Source organism: Mustela lutreola, chromosome 15 (assembly GCF_030435805.1).
Source record: "Mustela lutreola isolate mMusLut2 chromosome 15, mMusLut2.pri, whole genome shotgun sequence".
Lineage (NCBI taxonomy): Eukaryota > Metazoa > Chordata > Mammalia > Carnivora > Mustelidae > Mustela > Mustela lutreola.
In genome coordinates, this window is record NC_081304.1 from 58,390,096 (window position 1) to 58,407,384 (window position 17,289).

The 17,289-nt window shown below is 52.8% G+C and overlaps 2 protein-coding genes and 5 non-coding genes across 8 annotated transcripts; 3 read left to right on the forward strand and 4 right to left on the reverse strand.

The window, feature by feature from the left end:
* Positions 1–64: 64 nt before the first annotated feature.
* On the forward strand, positions 65–1,907 carry BORCS6 (BLOC-1 related complex subunit 6). Its single transcript, XM_059150443.1, has one exon. It carries the CDS (start codon positions 145–147, stop codon positions 1,213–1,215), a length of 1,071 nt encoding a protein of 356 aa, XP_059006426.1. The 5' UTR covers positions 65–144; the 3' UTR covers positions 1,216–1,907.
* A 659-nt stretch (positions 1,908–2,566) lies between these two features.
* On the reverse strand, positions 2,567–2,640 carry TRNAI-AAU (transfer RNA isoleucine (anticodon AAU)). Its single transcript has one exon. It is a non-coding gene; the product is annotated as a tRNA-Ile (tRNA).
* A 372-nt stretch (positions 2,641–3,012) lies between these two features.
* TRNAT-AGU (transfer RNA threonine (anticodon AGU)) lies at positions 3,013–3,086 on the reverse strand. The gene has a single exon. It is a non-coding gene; the product is annotated as a tRNA-Thr (tRNA).
* A 251-nt stretch (positions 3,087–3,337) lies between these two features.
* On the reverse strand, positions 3,338–3,419 carry TRNAS-GCU (transfer RNA serine (anticodon GCU)). Its single transcript has one exon. It is a non-coding gene; the product is annotated as a tRNA-Ser (tRNA).
* Positions 3,420–3,860: 441 nt separating this feature from the next.
* Positions 3,861–3,932, reverse strand: TRNAW-CCA (transfer RNA tryptophan (anticodon CCA)). Its single transcript has one exon. It is a non-coding gene; the product is annotated as a tRNA-Trp (tRNA).
* Positions 3,933–12,393: 8,461 nt separating this feature from the next.
* On the forward strand, positions 12,394–17,057 carry TMEM107 (transmembrane protein 107). Of its 2 annotated transcripts, XR_009348301.1 has the most exons (6): positions 12,394–12,645; positions 12,828–12,895; positions 13,007–13,107; positions 14,083–14,179; positions 14,421–14,620; positions 16,563–17,057. XR_009348301.1 is itself a non-coding variant. In XM_059150445.1 (5 exons), the coding sequence occupies exons 1-5, from the start codon at positions 12,559–12,561 to the stop codon at positions 14,488–14,490; spliced, it is 423 nt and encodes a 140-aa protein (XP_059006428.1). In that variant the 5' UTR covers positions 12,394–12,558; the 3' UTR covers positions 14,491–17,057. The 2 variants fall into 2 exon arrangements, 1 of the variants encoding a protein (XP_059006428.1); XM_059150445.1 differs by having other exon boundaries at positions 14,421–17,057.
* LOC131817208 (U8 small nucleolar RNA) lies at positions 15,117–15,252 on the forward strand. Its single transcript, XR_009348394.1, has one exon. It is a non-coding gene; the product is annotated as a U8 small nucleolar RNA (small nucleolar RNA).
* Positions 17,058–17,289: the final 232 nt, after the last annotated feature.

The window sequence follows — 17,289 nt, forward strand, 5'->3', positions numbered from 1 at the left end:
CGACCAATCAGAGTGTTCTTCCTGTCCTGACCATTGTCAGCCGGCTGCCAATCGCGCGCCTCTACCAACGCCCCTTAAAGGCGCCGCCGACGCCGCCCGAGCCGGGGCGAATCAGTTCCTCGGCTGCCTACCCCCAACTGCGGCATGGAGTCGTCCCGGGGGCGGCCTGGGCCCGAAGCGGACCTTCTGGTTCTGGGGGAGCAGCAAGCCGCGATCTTCGGCGGCGGCCCGGGCCGAGCGCCCTCCGCGCCGCCCTCGGGCCTCCCGGGGTGCGGGCAGGAAGAGGCCGAGAACGTTGGGGGCGCGAGCCGCCACCCCGCGGCGTCCCCGAAGACTTCGAGCCTCGGCTCCATTCACCGGGCCGAGCGGGAGGCTCGGGACGGCGAGCCGGGCCGCGGAGGGACGCCGTCCGCGCCGGGGAGTCGCCGGGGGGCGCCGGTTCCCGAGCCCCAGCCGCACGGCCCCTCCAGGCGCGAGGAGGATCCTGAGCCGCGGGAGGACGAGCCTGCGTCGGAGGGGGGCTGCCGTCGAGGGAGCCCGGGAGGCCGCGGGATGGAGGCTGAGCCGCGGGAGGAAGACGACCAGGAGGAGGAGGCGGCGGCCGGCAGGGCTGGGCGATCGTTCTCTAGCCGTCTTCAGGACAGCCGCAGCCTAGACGGTCTGAGCGGGGCGTGCGGCGGCGCGGGGTCCGCTGGGGGTGCCGAGCCTGGCGCGGGCGGCGGGCGCCGCGCCACCATCTCCAGCCCCCTGGAGCTCGAGGGCACCGTGAGCCGCCATGGCGACCTCACCCACTTCGTGGCCAACAACCTGCAACTCAAGATTCGTCTGAGCGCCGCCCCTCAACCCCCGCCCCCCGCCCCGGCGCGGCCATGTGCAGCGCCCGCGCCCACTCCGGCCATCCCCCCGATCGACCCCGACGTGCTGCGGGACCTGGAGCGGCTGAGTCGGGAGCTAGGCGGCAGGGTGGACCGTCTGCTGCGCGGGCTGGGTGGCGCGGTGCAGGAGCTGACGGCGCTGAGCGTGGGCTGCATCCAGACCTACCGCGACGCCGTGGACTCCCTGGGCGAAGCGGTGGACATGAGCATCAAGGGCATGTACACCCTGCTGGCGCGCTGTGAAGAGCTGGAGCGGGCTCTACAGCCAGTGCAGGGGCTGGCGCGCCAAGTGCGGGATATCCGGCGCACCCTGGAGGTGTTGGAGGCCCTGTGCAAGTGACCGGCAGGGCAGGAGAGGCTGGCCAAGCCAGGGCCCAGCAGGATCCTAAGGACTCTTCAAGGAGCCCTGGTGGGAACTGCCCGCTGAGGGGAGGTCTATGTATTGGAGGCTCTTCCAGACGCATTTAGCAGGCCTGCGACCACTCGCTGGGCCTTATTCAGGTGTATGTGAGGAAGTTCTAGAGCCTCTCCTGGTGGGAGGGGATGATGCTCTGCTTTTAAGTTGGCCATCTGGAGCGACTTTGTTCTCGACTCTTCTTCTCCAGCCAGAGCACCATCTCTGGGAACCCAGGGCTTTAGGTCTCAGCTTGGGAGACAGGTCTGTCATATGTGGTCAAGAACAGAGAACAGAGGAGGCCTCAGCCCCCACTGTGGCCACCCTGACTCCAGTGGCCACATCTCAGGTGCCAGGGGCTGTGGGAGCTTGAGTGGTCCTTGGCCACACGCCATGCAGACAAGTATGCCCACCTGCTTCTGCCCTCTGGCCCCCTACCATCCCCCTTCCGCAGCCAGAACCGGGGTGGAACTAGAAGGAATGCGTTGCATGGTAGAGGGGGTGAGGTGGGAGGGGTCTCACTGCTCTCAGGGTTCAGGCGGAATTGTTGCTGGTTTTGAAGCCCACCTGTTCTGGAATGTTCTAGTCAGTTTTGGCTTTCTGAGTTTTTGTGGAATTAAAGTGCTGCTGCTAAGGCTGAGGTGTGTCTGTGTGGGGTTCCAGGGATTGGTGAGCTAAAGGAGCGCGAAGGAGGGTCGGTGGTTTTCGTGGAGCTCTCTTGGCGGATGCTGGGTGCGGGGCGAGAGTCCCAGGCTCCATGGGCAAGGGCATGGGTTCCATGGTTCCTGCTCTCAGGCAGCACTGCGATGGGGGTGGGGTAGGGGGCGGCCGCGGGAGGTGGGGCACGTGAGACACGCATATTCGGGCTCAGGGATCCAGTAAAATAAGCAGCGTGTTCTGGTACCGAAAGGGAAAGGGCTGTTTTCTCAGATCTTGACGGGGCCTGGCAGGGGCTGGGTGATTTGGACATCCTGACTCAGGAGGAAGACTGCGAACGCTTGTTACCTCCATTCCTGACACTTTCCCACACTCCGCCTTTCAGTGTCGTATTCACTCCAACCTCTCCAAGTTACGTTCCAGGAGCCCCACATTGTAGCCGAGAGCGTTATAGAGATCACAGAAGGAACTCCACAGTTTTATTAAACTGTCCCCCTCAAGTCAGTACCATCCTGAGCTGAGTTTCAACATGTTTCTATTTTGGGTGTGAAAAGTTCTAGAATTGGAAATGCTGCTTCACAAACTCTCCTAAATAACAAGAAATTACAGCGTCTCAAAGTTTAAAACAAAATACTGCCTCTGGCCCGTACGGGGATCGAACCCGCGACCTTGGCGTTATTAGCACCACGCTCTAACCAACTGAGCTAACCGGCCAGCTGGTGGTAGCATTGGAGTCTGGAGGTATATAAATTTATAATATATGGGTTTTGTCCTCCAAAAAAGTTAGAAATGGGCAGGACCATCCTGAGAGACGTGAAAACGACATACGGGCGGAATCACGGAGCATCCCAGGAAGTAGCAGCTAGCCGAGACCCGGGCAAGCGCAGAAGTCCCTGGGGCTCGGCGACATGGGTCCACCGGGCGCAAATACTGACCCCGCGCCTGGCAACAACCACGCGGCGTCCAGGAGCGACCGCAAACGCCAGAAACGGAAAGCGCCACCCGGAGGCTCCCGGTGGATTCCGAGAAAGACACCGATGGATCTGTGGACGCCCGGAGGTTCTTCGCAAAAGCAGTAGAACACGGAGGCACCGCTGGGACTCGAACCCAGGATCTCCTGTTTACTAGACAGGCGCTTTAACCAACTAAGCCACGGCGCCCACCGTCCGGTGCCCGTCGCCTTCTTTCCTTGGCCGGGTCCCCTCTCCCGCAGGTGCGCGGAAGCCTCCGTGTCCCTTGTAAGCCGGCTTCGGTCGTCCTGGAAAACGGGGTAGAGGGGACGAAAACGACGGTCGGGGGCCACCGCGAAGTACCGGGGTGACGCGGGAACGGAGTCGGGGCAGGTGGGCGGTAACGAGAGATCCTCGCTACGAGAAGACAAAATTGAATTCTGGCGGCCGCAACCGCACGCCGACGAGGATGGGATTCGAACCCACGCGTGCAGAGCACAATGGATTAGCAGTCCATCGCCTTAACCACTCGGCCACCTCGTCCGCGGGGAAGCTGCTTCCGCTCTTCTCTCTGGGGCCTGAACTCGTCCTCCCGCCCGCGGGACTTGCCCGCGTGGCGGAGGGCGCGCACGTCCCGGGACCCGCCGGGCGCGGACGGCGCAACCCGCAGGCTTCTGCCCGCCGAGCGGCCTTTTCGCCTGCGCGCGCTCCACGCTGTCCCGTCGAGGCCGAGCGACGTGACAGTCCTCCGGAGCCTCGTCCCCGGCCCGCGTTTGCGGGACCCGGATCCGCGCCCACCAAACCGTGGGATCTGGGCTCCCCCGACGGGGCGGCTCGGGACGGGGCGCCGGGGGAGCTCCCCTTCCGGACCCTGCGAGGAGCTGCTCCGAACCCGGCGCAGGCGCTCGGGGTAGGTGGACACGCCGGGGAGGGGAGTAAATAAAAGGGACCGAAGCCCCGGTGGAAAACAAAACAAGAAAAAACTGACCCCGACGTGATTTGAACACGCAACCTTCTGATCTGGAGTCAGACGCGCTACCGTTGCGCCACGAGGTCGGCCGGCCGGAGGCGTGGACAGGTCTCCCCATGGCCACTTGGCGGCCGGCCGGGGTCCCGGCAATCGAGGCTGAGAGCCAAGGGCCCTCCCGAGCCCCTAAGCTCCGGCAGCGAGGTGGGTGCGCGGTCCCGCCCGCCTCGTGCCACCCGCGGGGTCCCAGCCCCGGGCGTCCTGCCCACGAGCCCCCCCGACCCCGAGCTGCCTCTGGGAAGGGGGTGTGGCACGGACCCACCCAGCCGGGCGGAGCGTGGAGGCTCTGCCCACGCCCCAGGCACCAGCGGGGCGCTAGACCAGCTCCTCCCGGTTGCCCCCTATCCGCCTCGGCCTCGGCCCTCGCCCCCGGCTCGGAGACTCTGGTGTCAAATTCGGTAGAGCCCCGGCTTCGGTCGTTTCGTCACTCCTTATGGCTCTGGGGAATAATTTACAGGCAGAGGGGCGCCTGGGTGGCTCAGTGGGTTAAGCCGCTGCCTTCGGCTCGGGTCATGATCTCGGGGTCCTGGGATCGAGTCCCGCATCGGGCATTCTGCTCAGCAGGGAGCCTGCTTCCTCCTCTCTCTCTCTGCCTGCCTCTCTGCCTGCTTGTGATCTCTCTCTGTCAAGTAAATAGATAAAATCTTTAAAAAAAAAAAAAAAAAATTTACAGGCAGAGACGTACACAGACCGGAAGTGTGTGTTTTGGTAAATTTCAACAAATGCAACCCACAACCTATTCAAGCTATAGTTCCTTCCCTCAACTCCCCCGCCCCCCGAAAGTTCTTCCCTGCCGCTTCCCGGAGGCGGCCACTGTCCTGATTTCATCACGGCGGACTTCGTTATGAGCTGGCAGCTTCTGGAGAGGGGTACCGGCAGCTGGCAGAGACCCCCCCCCCAGTTGCCTCTCAAGGCGTTCAACAGGCCAGAACGGCGGCAGAGGTCACGCTGTGTCTCACGCCTTCCCTTCCAGGTCAAATGCGCGTTCGGTACAGTGATGCTCCCGAAGTCCTCGGAGTCCACAGAGATGTCACAGCCCCCCACCCCGACCCCCGACGTCCCCTGGCTTTCATTGAGTCTGGACAACATCTTTAAGAGCCTTCTCCCGGGGTTGTCAGGACATCGATATGCTGGCTTTCCCCTGTTCTGCCCCATCCGTGCTCCCGTCTCTTTCTCTGTCCTTTAACCGCAGAGCTCTGCCATCACCTTCCCTGGAGTCAGCCATCCGTGTGCCCAGGGTTCCTGAAGCCTGCTCCCACCTCTGGATTCAGCTGCCCAGCACCTGCTGGACACCTTCCCGTGACCCTGTCATCCTTCCTTCCCACTCCTTCTGCACTGCCACCAGTGCCTAAGCTAAGGCTGGGAGTCTCCTCTTGACTAACCCCCCACACCCCATTCTCAGTCCCCAAATCTTGTCCATTCCATTTCCCTTCATAATTCTGCTGACTCTCATTCCCCATCCTCCCTTGCTGGATTATTGTATTAGACTCCTCTTTGATGTCTCTACCTCCAAAGGTCATCTTTTTAAAATGCCAGCTCATTCCCATCACACTGTGGTTTAAAATCAGTGCCCCATCCTCATCGAGATTAGGTCCTAACTTACTGGCTGAGCCCCCCAGGTCCCCAAGGTCACGCACTTCTTAAGTGGGCCTGGAAGCAGGTTGCCAGTATTCACATATAGGCTTTGCTACTTACGAGTCGCGTGATTTGAGCTCCTTGTTGAATGTCCTTGCGTCTCCGTGTCCCCATACGGAAAATGGATCAGTAGCAGTATATTTCCTAAGATAAAGTGCTCAGAACCTGACTGGTCCCAATCAGCTATTACGGTTGTTATTAATATCTGGTCTTTACCTGATTCTCTTCAGTCACTGCCTCCTCACCTCCCAGGTGACAGCCACGGTGACTCATTTCAAGTTCCTTAAACTCACTTTAGTCCCTATTGTCTCTGTGCCACTATCCTTCTTTATCTGGATGACCCCTAACACACCCTTCAAGACTCAATTCAAAAGCTTTCCCTTCCCTACTTCTCCCCCCTTCCCTGGGGAGGAGGCTTGCTGTGTGTCTCCTCCAGGATAACACTTAAAACACTACTTTTAATTGTTTCCCTCACCACACTCTAAGTTACTCGGGAGAAGGAAATACGTATTCCTAGCACCCCATACAATTCCTGGGGTATACTGCATATTCCAGAAGCATTTGTGAAATGAAGGAGGGATAGTATTATCAAAAGCACTAGCGTGGGCAAAGCCTGCTTTATAGAGGAAGGAGACATGTCTGAGAAGCTGAGAGCATGGGATAGGGTGCAAATTTTTGCTAGAAAGAGAAGTTGAGGGGCGCCTGGGTGGCTCAGTGGGTTAAGTCTCTGCCTTCCCCTGGGGTCATGATCTCAGGGTCCTAGGATCAAGCCCCGCATCGGGCTCTCTGCTCAGCAGGGAGCCTGCTCCCCACTCCCTGCCTCTCTTGTGGTCTTTGTCAAATAAATAAAATCTTTAAAAAGGGGGGAAAAAAAAGAAAGAAAGAAAGGGAAGTTGGGTCAGTGGACATGGTACCAGGGAATGTGGACTTGACCTCTAGGCTCAGATAGGTTCTATAGCAGGTGTGAGGAATTATCAGTCCAGGGTCGCCACCCAGAGTATACTCAGATGTTTAAATCTCCATTTATCCCACCAGTTTCCAAGTTTTAGAAACCAGTAGATAATTCTGTCCAGAGGGGCCTTGCCCAATATGGTTAGTCACTAGAGGGAGCTATTCAATAGGGGGCTTGTCAAATGAAGCTGAAATTTAACCATCCAGTTCCTTAGTCCTGCTCGCCCTGTTTCAAGCGTTCTGCAGCCCCGGGGAGCTAGCTGGCTACCACATGCGAGAGAAACAGTATGAAGTATTTCCATCACGGAAAGTTCTGCTGGGCGGTGCTGGTCCACAGGCTGAAAGCTGGTGGCCTGGGGCAGTTGTATGCTGTATATGCTCTTGTCATCAGGGGTATTTTTCTCCCTTTTTTTTTTTTTTTTTTTCACCGTTTAGTTGGATGCTAACATTTGTAACTGGAGTAAGAATTTGGATGTCTGGCCTCTCTCAAAACAAAAATAAAAACCAGCTTTTCGGGCGCCTGGGTGGCTCAGTGGGTTAAGCCGCTGCCTTCGGCTCAGGTCATGATCTCAGGGTCCTGGGATCGAGTCCCGCATCGGGCTCTCTGCTCAGCAGGGAGCCTGCTTCCCTTCCTCTCTCTCTGCCTGCCTCTCCATCTACTTGTGATTTCTCTCTGTCAAATAAATAAATAAAATCTTTAAAAAAAAAAAAAAAAAAAACCAGCTTTTCCTGGGTAACCTGTATTTCAAGGTAAACAAAAAGTTGACAAAGGCACATTCTTATTTATTTATGGAAGAATAACAGGTGACAAGTGCAGAAAGGAACGATGCAATTAAGACACCCCTGTTTTGCAACGCTTCCTGCAAGAATGAGGCTAGGCAGCAGCGATCAATGAAACCCGTGTGTGAAAACCTAATGGGAACTTTGTAATGCTTCCGTCGGTCTGACTATGCCTGACTCCACTGCTCAGATCAAACACCGGAAAAAAAGAGACAAGCGGCCAGGATGGGCCTCCTGATGGGACAGGATCAGAAATACAAGCCAACTCCCGTGATGTCTGTTTACTGGAAAAATGAATGTGAGACTCAGTAAACACTAGATCTAGCAACCAGTCTACAGGAAACACAGGACACAGAGGAACATATGAAATGACAGGACCAGATGTCCCTGTCCCAACGGCCCAGTGTCTTCATCAAGGAAACTGCAAGGAAGGAGAACAAAGAGGAAGAACCGAAGATTAAAAAAAAAAAAAAAAAAAAAAAAAAAAGATTTAAGAGGCACATCAATCAAGTGCAAGGTGTGGACTTCGTCATGCGTCTGTATGATGGATATTGGGCAATCTGAGCTATTTGGTGATGTCTGGGGTTTGCTTGGCAATAATTAGTGCCGCTGGGAGGAACTTGGGCTGAACAAGGTTGGTGTCCTGTTGGTAACTGATGGAGCAGAATGGCAGGCTTCAAAGGGATTCACCCTTCTGTTTGCTTTATTTTTACATATGTTCGAATTTTTTCCCCTGAGCTTTTTTCTGACCAGAGCAGATGTCCATCAGGGCTGGACAGCAAGGGTCCAGCCCAGGGTGGAGTCATTGGACCCCCTGCGAAGGGAAGGACGCACCAGCTCACCAGCAGTACCTCCTGTGGCCACAGGGTGGCTCTAACACTCAAATTTGTGTGACCTCTGTGTGGCAGGCTTCTGCGAACCAAGGTCATCATGGAGAGTGGCAGGACAGACCTAAACTCCTGCTCACTGTTATTAATTCATAATGTGAAATGTGACTACCCAGTTCTTAGTATCTAGTAGGTTCCCTAGGCGGGAAGCCTATTATAAGCAGAATGCCCCACACTTGCAAATGGGGGAGCCCCAAATTCTGTCATCCTTGACCCTTTCCTTTTTCATCACCCACTCATGTTTAGACCTTCTTATCTTTTAATGATCTCTTGATTCATGACACTTTGTTCCACTTTCTTTATTTCACTCTGGCCTAATCTCATTCTGTCCGTCCTGGGATCACTACAGCAGCCTCTTCACATGCCTGCTCCCTAACATCTCAAAATCCATTCTCCACAAAGTCGTCTTCTAGAACACAGACCTGACCAGGTCTCTCCCCCAGGCTGCAAGCCTCGCACCTGTGTCTGCCCATCCCACCCAACCCCATCCTACCCCACCCCACCTTAATCTCTTCTTCCCCTCCCATTACTAGCCTCCAGACATACCAGCTTCTTTCTGTTCAACGAACAGACTGGCCTGTTCTGGCCTCGTTCCCACCTAAAGGACCTTCGCCCTCGCTGTACCTACGTCTGGAAAGTTCTTTCCCCAATCTTTTCCCCATGGCTGGCTGACTCCTCTACATTCTCTTTGTTCCACAACTTTGGAAGATCTTACAAAAAGAGGTCCTGGGTTTTGCTCACTTGCAGTGGTTGAAAGTGTTTCCTTCGTCTGTGAAATGTCAGACTTGACAACTGTTACTGGGGGAGGTTGGTAATGACAGTGGCCTGGCCTTCTCATTCCCAGGAGAAAAAGTCATGTGAGTTAGAGGCGAAGGGAGGACCCCTTCAGCCCTTGGGTCTTATCTGTGCACTCAATATTTTCGTGCTTGCTATGCTATGCTCACATGGAGTCTGCCTCTCATTGTACTTAGGACATCAACATTGTCACTTGTCTTGAGGGTCTCATATGGATGAGGGTCACCTCCAAAGAGAGAAGCAGTTGGGTCCACTGTACTTTGCTTGTCCCTCCTGAGATGAAGACAGAGTTTGCCTGTCCCTCCTGAGATGGGGGAAGGTTTCAAAATATTTTCAGAACTTTAAAAAAAATTTTTTTAAGATTTTATTTATCCACTTGGCAGAGAGAGATCACAAGGAGGCAGAGAGAGAGAGAGAGAGAGAGATGCAGGCTCCCCACTGAGCAGAGAATACAATTCAATGAGGGGCTCAATCCCAGGACACCAAGATCATGACCCTAGCCAAAAGCAGTGGCTTAATCCACTGAGCCACCCAGGTGCCCCTATTTTCAGAACTTTAAAACAGTTCAACAGTTAAAGAGAAAACCTCCCCTACACACCTGAGAGCTCAGAAAGCCCATGCGGGTAACATGTGATTTCCATCCAATTTTTCTAGAGTAAAATAATAATAATAATAATTATTATTATTATTCAGAGACTTGGCTGAATCTCACTCTTTATACAGATAATTCCTCTGAAAAGTCTAAATGATTGTGTTTTTTATTTTGTGGGTTTTGGTGACCACATTGTCTCCATTATCCATTATGAAATTTAAGACTGCACTGCCCTTTAAAGAGATGGTTTTATAGGAAAACATCACTGCATAGATTCAATGTATAGTTGTTTAACATATAGGGACCATCAACCCCAGAAAGTCATTCCTTCTTTTTATAAAGCAATTTAAATGTCTCAATGATAATATTATAGAAGACCGAAAAGGAAACTTTAGGAAGGGCTATCGCTTAAAACTTTTTATTTTAAATAATCTGATTTATGGAAGAGTTGCAAAAATAATACGGAGAGGGACACATGGCCGGCTCAGATACATAGAGCAGGTGACTATTGATATGGAGTCATGAGTTCAAGCCCCAGCTTGGGTGTAGAGCTTACTTAAAATAATAAATATAGGGGCACCTGGGTGGCTCAGTGGGTTGAGCCCCTGCCTTCAGCTCAGGTCATGATCCCAGGGTCCTGGAATCGAACCCTGCGTCGGGCTCTCTGCTTGGCAGGGAACCTGCTTCCCCCTCTCTCTGCCTGCTTCTTTGCCTGCTTGTGATCTCTCTCTCCCTCTGTCAAATAAATAAATAAAATATTAAAAAATAATAATAATAAATATAAGGGGTGCCGGTGTGGCTCAGTTGGATAAGCGTCTGACTCTTAGTTTTAGCTCTGGTCATGATGTCTGGGTTGTGAGATCCAGTCCCTTGTCTGGCTCTGTGCTCACCAGGAAGTCTGCCTGAGATTCTCTCTCTCCCTGTCTGCCCCCTGTAAATAAATAAATCTTTTTAAAAACATATATATATAATACAGAGAATTCCCATGTACTTTCGGAGACTGTGTTCACTCCATCATTGCCTCTCTTTCTGGCTCTACAGACACATACATATTTTTCTAAACTATTTGAGAGTATATTGCAGACATAATGCTCCTTTACCCCTAAAATAGTGTGCATTTTCTAGCAAGGACAGTCTTTTCCATAACGGCAGTAGAATTATTAAAAATGAGGTAATTAACACGGATATTACTGGTACCTAAACTAGAGACCTCATTCCAGTTTCCCAATTGTTCCACTGATGTCCTTTGCAACAAAAGATAGTGTTTGAGGCTTTTTTTTTTTTTTAAGGTTTTATTTATTTATTTGACAAACAAAGATCACAAGTAGGCAGAGAGGCAGGCAGAGAGAGAGGAGGAAGCAGGCTCCCTGCCCAGCAGAGAGCTTCATGTGGGGCTCAATGCGGGGCTGGATGCCGGGGCTCGATCCCAGGACCCTGGGACCATGACCTGAGCCAAAGGCAGAGGCTTTAACCCACTGAGCAACCCAGACACCCCTGAGGCTTTTTTTTTTTTTTTTAAACCTGGTCCAAAATCCATCATATTTCTCAAGTCAAAGGTGTCACATCTCTTTAGTCTCCCTAAATCTGGAAGAGTTCTTCAGTCTTTGTCTTTCATGATCTTGAGCGAACACCTCCTCACTATCTCTTTGAGTTCTGAATTTTTTTATCCACTGGTTTAGAAAAAGGAAATGTATCTATTATATTGGGGTCCTCAAAGACAGAAATGTGTTTCCTCTCAATTTTGACATTTTCTACAACAAAGTTGAAGAATGAATCACTCATTTTTCAAAGGGCCTTTCCTTGCATCTCCTTTTTAAAAAATATATTTCTAGCACCTCTTACCCTGCGGATTTTTTATTCGTTTGTATGTTTGTGGCCCATCTCGATCTCCTTGACGAAGAATATAAACTCCGGGAAGGTAGAGCCTTCTGTCTTGTCAGGGACAAGAGTCCTGCACTTGCTAGCGGGTCAATGATTATTTGTTGAATGGAATTAGGAATCAGAAATGGCCCCTGGGCGTGCGTGTTTAGCTTAGACCGGCCTAAAAGCGCCAGGGTGGAGTGGAAGAGAGACCTTCCGGTACGTGGGCTGCGGAGGTCCCGGGCACGCAGGGACCTGACCAGGGAGCAGAGAGCAAGGGCGAGAACTTTCCGTTCTGCCAGGATCTCAGCAGAGGTCCCAAGGTTAGAGAGGGCGCTGACAGTAAGAGGTCCCCGGACTGCTGCTGGGCCGGGCCAAGTCAGGTGCCCACACCTCGGAGAGATAAGGAAATTCGAGCACAGTCGGCGCCGCAGCCGGCTCCTTGCCTCCCAGCGGGGCAGGGCTCATGCCCTTGGCCGGGTCACCGCTCCCTCCCCGGACGCGCCTCGTTTCCACGTGCAGAGCCATCTTTTGCTCTCCGCTATGCCCTCGCCAGACTGAGCCAAGTCGTCTGGGGGTTCGAGGGGAGAGGGAGGTCAGAGGATCAAGGAAGGTTCCGGTCCCAGGTTCTCGGATCATCAGGGACATCGTGACCATCTAGTTAGTAACGGCGGACAAGGCAGGGGCATCCACGTCTCCGCGTTCCGTTCCCGCGCCTGCGGCGGCCCAGGGCGATGGGGAGCACGGGGAGGCGGAGGAGGGAGAGAGTGTCCCTGCCTTAGGCCCGGCGGCGCCCTAAGACGGGCGCGACGGGGACAGCAGTGTCTGGAGAGCACCTCGAGCCGCGGGCCCTCCCAGGCCAAGCGGCGCGGACCGAGGGCCGCACCACGCCCCTCGCTGCCACCCGCGACTTGGTGGCGGAAGGCTGTCGCCGCTGGAGAAGTGACTGCTCTCGCGAGATTTCCCGAGAGCTGGCCGCCGCGTCCGCGGACGCGGTTGCCAAGGCAACTGGGAGGTGCCAGCGCGAGCGCGAAGGAGGCGGCAGTCGAATTTTTGCGTGCGGGCCCGCGAGACTTGAGGAGTGGCCCTTCCTGAGCTTTCAGCCCAGCGGAGCGCGGCCTCCGCTGCATTCGGTACCCCTGCCCCCGCGGGGCCATGGGCCGGATCTCGGGGCTTGTGCCCTCTCGCTTCCTGACGCTCCTGGCGCATCTGGTGGTCGTCATCACTTTGTTCTGGTCCCGGGTAAGACCCACGGCTACCACCTCCCGCCCCCCAACTCCATTCCCACCTTGGCGTGCTCCTAGCCGCTCGGCGCCACTTCCCCAGGACCTTACGTGGGCGGGTGCTCCCGTCCCCCTCTGACCCCGGAGCTGCCCCGCAGCCCGCCCCTCTTTCACTTTCTTCCGCTCTGCTCTGCTCCCTAGGACAGCAACATCCAGGCCTGCCTGCCTCTCACGTTCACCCCGGAGGAGTACGAGAAGCAGGACATTCAGTGAGCGCTCGGGGAGTGGGGGGGGCGGTGGTCAGAATTCAGAGGTAGTGAGAGTGGAGGGGTCATCGAAGAAGTCCAGGAGACCTGAGCCTGTCCCCTTCCTCTCTGCAGGCTGGTGGTAGCGCTCTCAGTCACCCTTGGCCTCTTTGCAGTGGAGCTGGCGGGTTTCTTCTCGGGAGTTTCCATGTTCAACAGCACCCAGAGCCTCATCTGTATCCTTTTATGCACGGCGCATTTCCATCTCCACTCCCTCCAGCCACCTAACTCGTGCTCTGGTCGAGGCAAACAGCCTCTCCAGTTCACAGATCTTCTTAGGCAATGTGGAAGATTTAATACAATCTTCAGTGGTTTGTTAAGCTCCCGCCATGCACCAAGCACTGAGATCCCAAATGGGAGTAAAAGACAGTTTTCCACCTTGAAGAAGAGGTAGAAGCTCAGACATTCTGTAACCCAGTGTGAGCAGCTCTGGGCTATAGGAGTGTGTAAAGATAGGAAGAGGCACTGTGGAAACTCAGAAGAGACAGCTAAATAAATGAATAAGAGAGAGAGAGAGAGAGAGAGATATGAACAAGATGGACCGGGGAAGGCTCTTGACACTTGAATTGTAGCTGGGAAGACCAGGCTGCTGCCTGGTGATTTCCAGCAGTGTGTAAAGTCACTGTGAGTATTCTCGTGTGCCTGGGGTAGATGGGCGCCCTGGACCTGAAGGATCCAGGTAGGCCCCTAGACACTGGGTTGGGGTAGCCTGGGATCCCAGCTGTGCAGGCCCAGCCCTGGTCTGTACTCACATGGCTGTTCTAGAATTCAGAAGTCAGGGCTGCAGGCTCTAGCCTTTGCAGTGTGGTGCGGGAGCAGGGTGGTGCGGGAGCAGGGGGTGAAACAGTTCAGACGCCAGTCCCAGCAATGCCTTTTTTTTTTTTTTAAGATTTTATTTATTTGTGGGGGGGGGGGGCGGGAGAGTGAGCACAGGCAGACAGAATGGCAGGCAGAAGCAGAGGGAGAAGCAGGCTCCCTGCCGAGCAAGGAGCCCGATGTGGGACTCGATCTCAGGACGCTGGGATCATGACCTGAGCCGAAGGCAGCTGCTTAACCAACTGAGCCACCCAGGCGTCCCCCAGCAATGCCTTTTGTGGCTCATCACCACCTATTGAACCAAAGGCGTTCCTTGACTCTAGTGCATTCCCAAGCCATTGGGGCTCACTGTAGTGCGTCCGTGGCCCTGTCCTTTTTCATATTCGAGCGTTGGGAGTGCACCACATACTGGTACATTTTTGTCTTCTGCAGGTATGGTGGCCGCCAATGTTTGGGATAGGGGAGGAAGGTTTACTCATTCTGAAGGCCTCCCCCACGCAGGCCTTTTTACTCCATGGTCTGGGAGGATATAGCGGATCCATTTAATCTGCTGTAGTCTCTTGAAGTCCCCCATCTCCTACACTTTAGGGGTGGAGTCTCTGGTTTGGGAATTTGGGGTTTTTTTTTTTTTTTTTTTTGGAAGGATCCTTGAATCCACCTCTTCTGTCCGCAGTGCCCTCCCCGCTATCACCGAAATAGCATTGTTCATCAGCGTCTTTGGGCTGAAAAAGAAACCTTTCTGATACGTTCATGCCAGGAGCATAGGATTGAAGGTTGGAGGAGCAAGGGACAACTCACCATTCCTGGAAGAAGAAAGGACATCTTCAGCCCTCCACAGTAACACTGCATTTGGTGGAGGATTTTCCTGTTAGGGTAATTATCACTCGAGTCTGGGATGATCAGCGTTTTATTCAGTGCTTTGTAATAAAATATATTTTAGAGTAAGATCAAGACTTTAAAAAACGTTTAGGGGAGGATTGGGGTGGCCAAATTACTAAGGAAACGCAGGACTATTTTGCAGCTTTGCACTGTCAGCTCCTAGTTTCGCTTTTATTTTGGTTATTACGGTAGCGAATAGCGGAAGGAAGTAGGCGGGGATATGTAAATAACAAGTGCTGTTAGGGTGCCAAGCTCCTGAGTGGAGCATTCTGGGAGGGATTCGTTATTATTATTATTATTATTATCAGGTTTTTTGCAGCCAAATGTCGGGGGTGGGGGGAATGTCTTTAGTAACTGCAAATACATGTAGCAGTAGAAATGGGAGAGCCTAGATAATTTCAGGTTGCTGGGGTCCGCGCGTTATTTACTCACCCTAAGCGAAAGCGGCCTCCTTTGCCCTGAGTAAGGAATGCGCAGAAAAGCTCTTTTATCGTCAGGTAGGATAATCCTTACCTGTTCCTCCTTTGGGAGGGCAGATTGGAACATGATGATTGGAGTTCGCATGATGCGTGATTAGCGTCTCTGCGTGGCCGGGACTTGCAACACCCCGGTTGCTCCTGTCTGATTCTGCCTGGCGATCGCAACTTTTATTCGTTAGAAACGGATAGTTTTTTGGTTTTCTTTTGGTCGTTAGGAACGGATTTGCTACGTGTTCATTGGTTACTGAGAATCAGAAGCTTTTGTCAGTCAATGATAAGGGTTTCTCTTCGTATCGGGACTGCGGCATTTCCTTTGGCTGTGGGCAGTGTCGTGGGTGTCTCGAGATTTGTAGTAAGTCACTGTTCTTGTCGCTATTACTTGGTGGTTCGCCCTTTTTCTCTCTCCCTGGCAGAGAGGACCACCGGCTCCGGAAGATGGCCACGGCTTCCCCGGGGGTGGCGCCGTGGGTGTGGTGGGAGCCCGCAGCTCTGGTGGCTTGCACGCGGCCGGAACGTGGTAAGAGGGAGCCTTTGGAAACACAGTTGGGCCTAGTGCAGAAGCGCTAGCAGCTAGCAAAGTGTGAAGGGTTGTCCTGTCCCACGACGAGTGTTCGCGAGGTCCGGTTTCCTCGCGCAGGTCAGTGTTATGTGCGGAAAGTTTCTCTGTCCTAAATGATGGAGCCCAGGCCATTCTAAATAAGCAAAGGTGTCCAAGGTGATGCCTCACACACATGGAATCAACTTTTCCCTCCGCACCTGTCCCTTCTGGGAGCCTTTTATCTAGAGCGTTTATTGGCTACTTACTGAGCACCCAACTGCATGCAAAGGCACTGTGGTAGGCACTGTGGTAGGCATTGCGGGAGTCGTGCTCAACATGATCCCTGCTCAGCCTCAGCCACCACAGATCCTGTGGCTCCTGGGGTCTGGCGGTGTGGCTGGAGCAGAATTGGGGGGTAGACTGTGCTGGAGGCAAGGAAGGTGGACATTGCGGGTCTTGCTTACAGGCTAGTCGGGAAGGTCACATTCCACAGCATTCTGGCTGTTGCCCGCACCCACGGATGGGGTTCGCTGATTGCTGAAAGCGGACTTTTTGTTCAGAAACACTGTGGGCTAGTTGCGCCACAGCTATTATCAGAAATCATGTAAACTCCACAGATGAATTATATTTAAAAACAGATGTGTAAACAAACAAACAAAAAAAGAATCCCAGAGGTAATATATGCAGAACTCATTACTAACTGATTTTTTTTTTTGTTTCTTTTTTTAGTTTGTAGGAATTTTACTTATTTTTACTGAGTATAGTTGACACACAGTGTTCCATTAGTTTCAGGTTCCTGATTATTTTCCACGTTTTACTGTCATGTGCTCTGGAGCTCATTTACGTGTATTGTGTCTGTATAGTGGCGGTGCTGTATAAGGATGGGCCAGTAATCTGTGTTTCTCTTCCCAACTCATAGAGACATCAAGTTGACATTTTGAATTTGGCCCCAGTAGGAGTATTTACACCCCAGAAATTGGCGAATGCTACATATCAGGCTTAGTTGGTTGTCTGGATTTAAGAAGGTGATGGAGGAAATGTTAATAATGCAGGTTAAATTGAAAAATGTCATGCCTGTTAAATTGTGAATGGCACACAAAATGGGATTCCCCCCAGAAGTTGCAAACTATTGTCAGATTCAGCAAAGAAGTTCGTTAAGTCATTGAAGAATGAGTGAAGTCTTCACACATCCCCAGTGTTTCATTTTCGTCTTACTCAAAAACGTGAATTAAAATACCAATCAACATTCATACTGGAGATACCTTGGAGTTGGGACACAACTCGGTCTACGTAGTCATGAACACAAGAGTGGAATTTACAGTTTAAGAAATTGTATGTTTTATTATTTGTAAGTTCTGTCTTATACATCCTTTGAATCAGTAAGATTTATAATAAACTTATGTACATACATAAATGCTTGCTATTTTTGGAGAACTGATAGTGGTTTTTGTTTTTTGTTGTTGTTGTTTTTTTTTTTTAAGATTTTACTTACTATTTTTGTGAAGTTAGCTCATCAACCAGCATATGCCAGTCATGGAAGACAAATTCTGCTTGAGTCTATTCATATGAGGTACCAAAGGTAAGCAGAGTCTTAGAGAATGTAAATGGTGGCTGCCAGGGGCTGAGGGGGTAGGGATGAGGAGTTG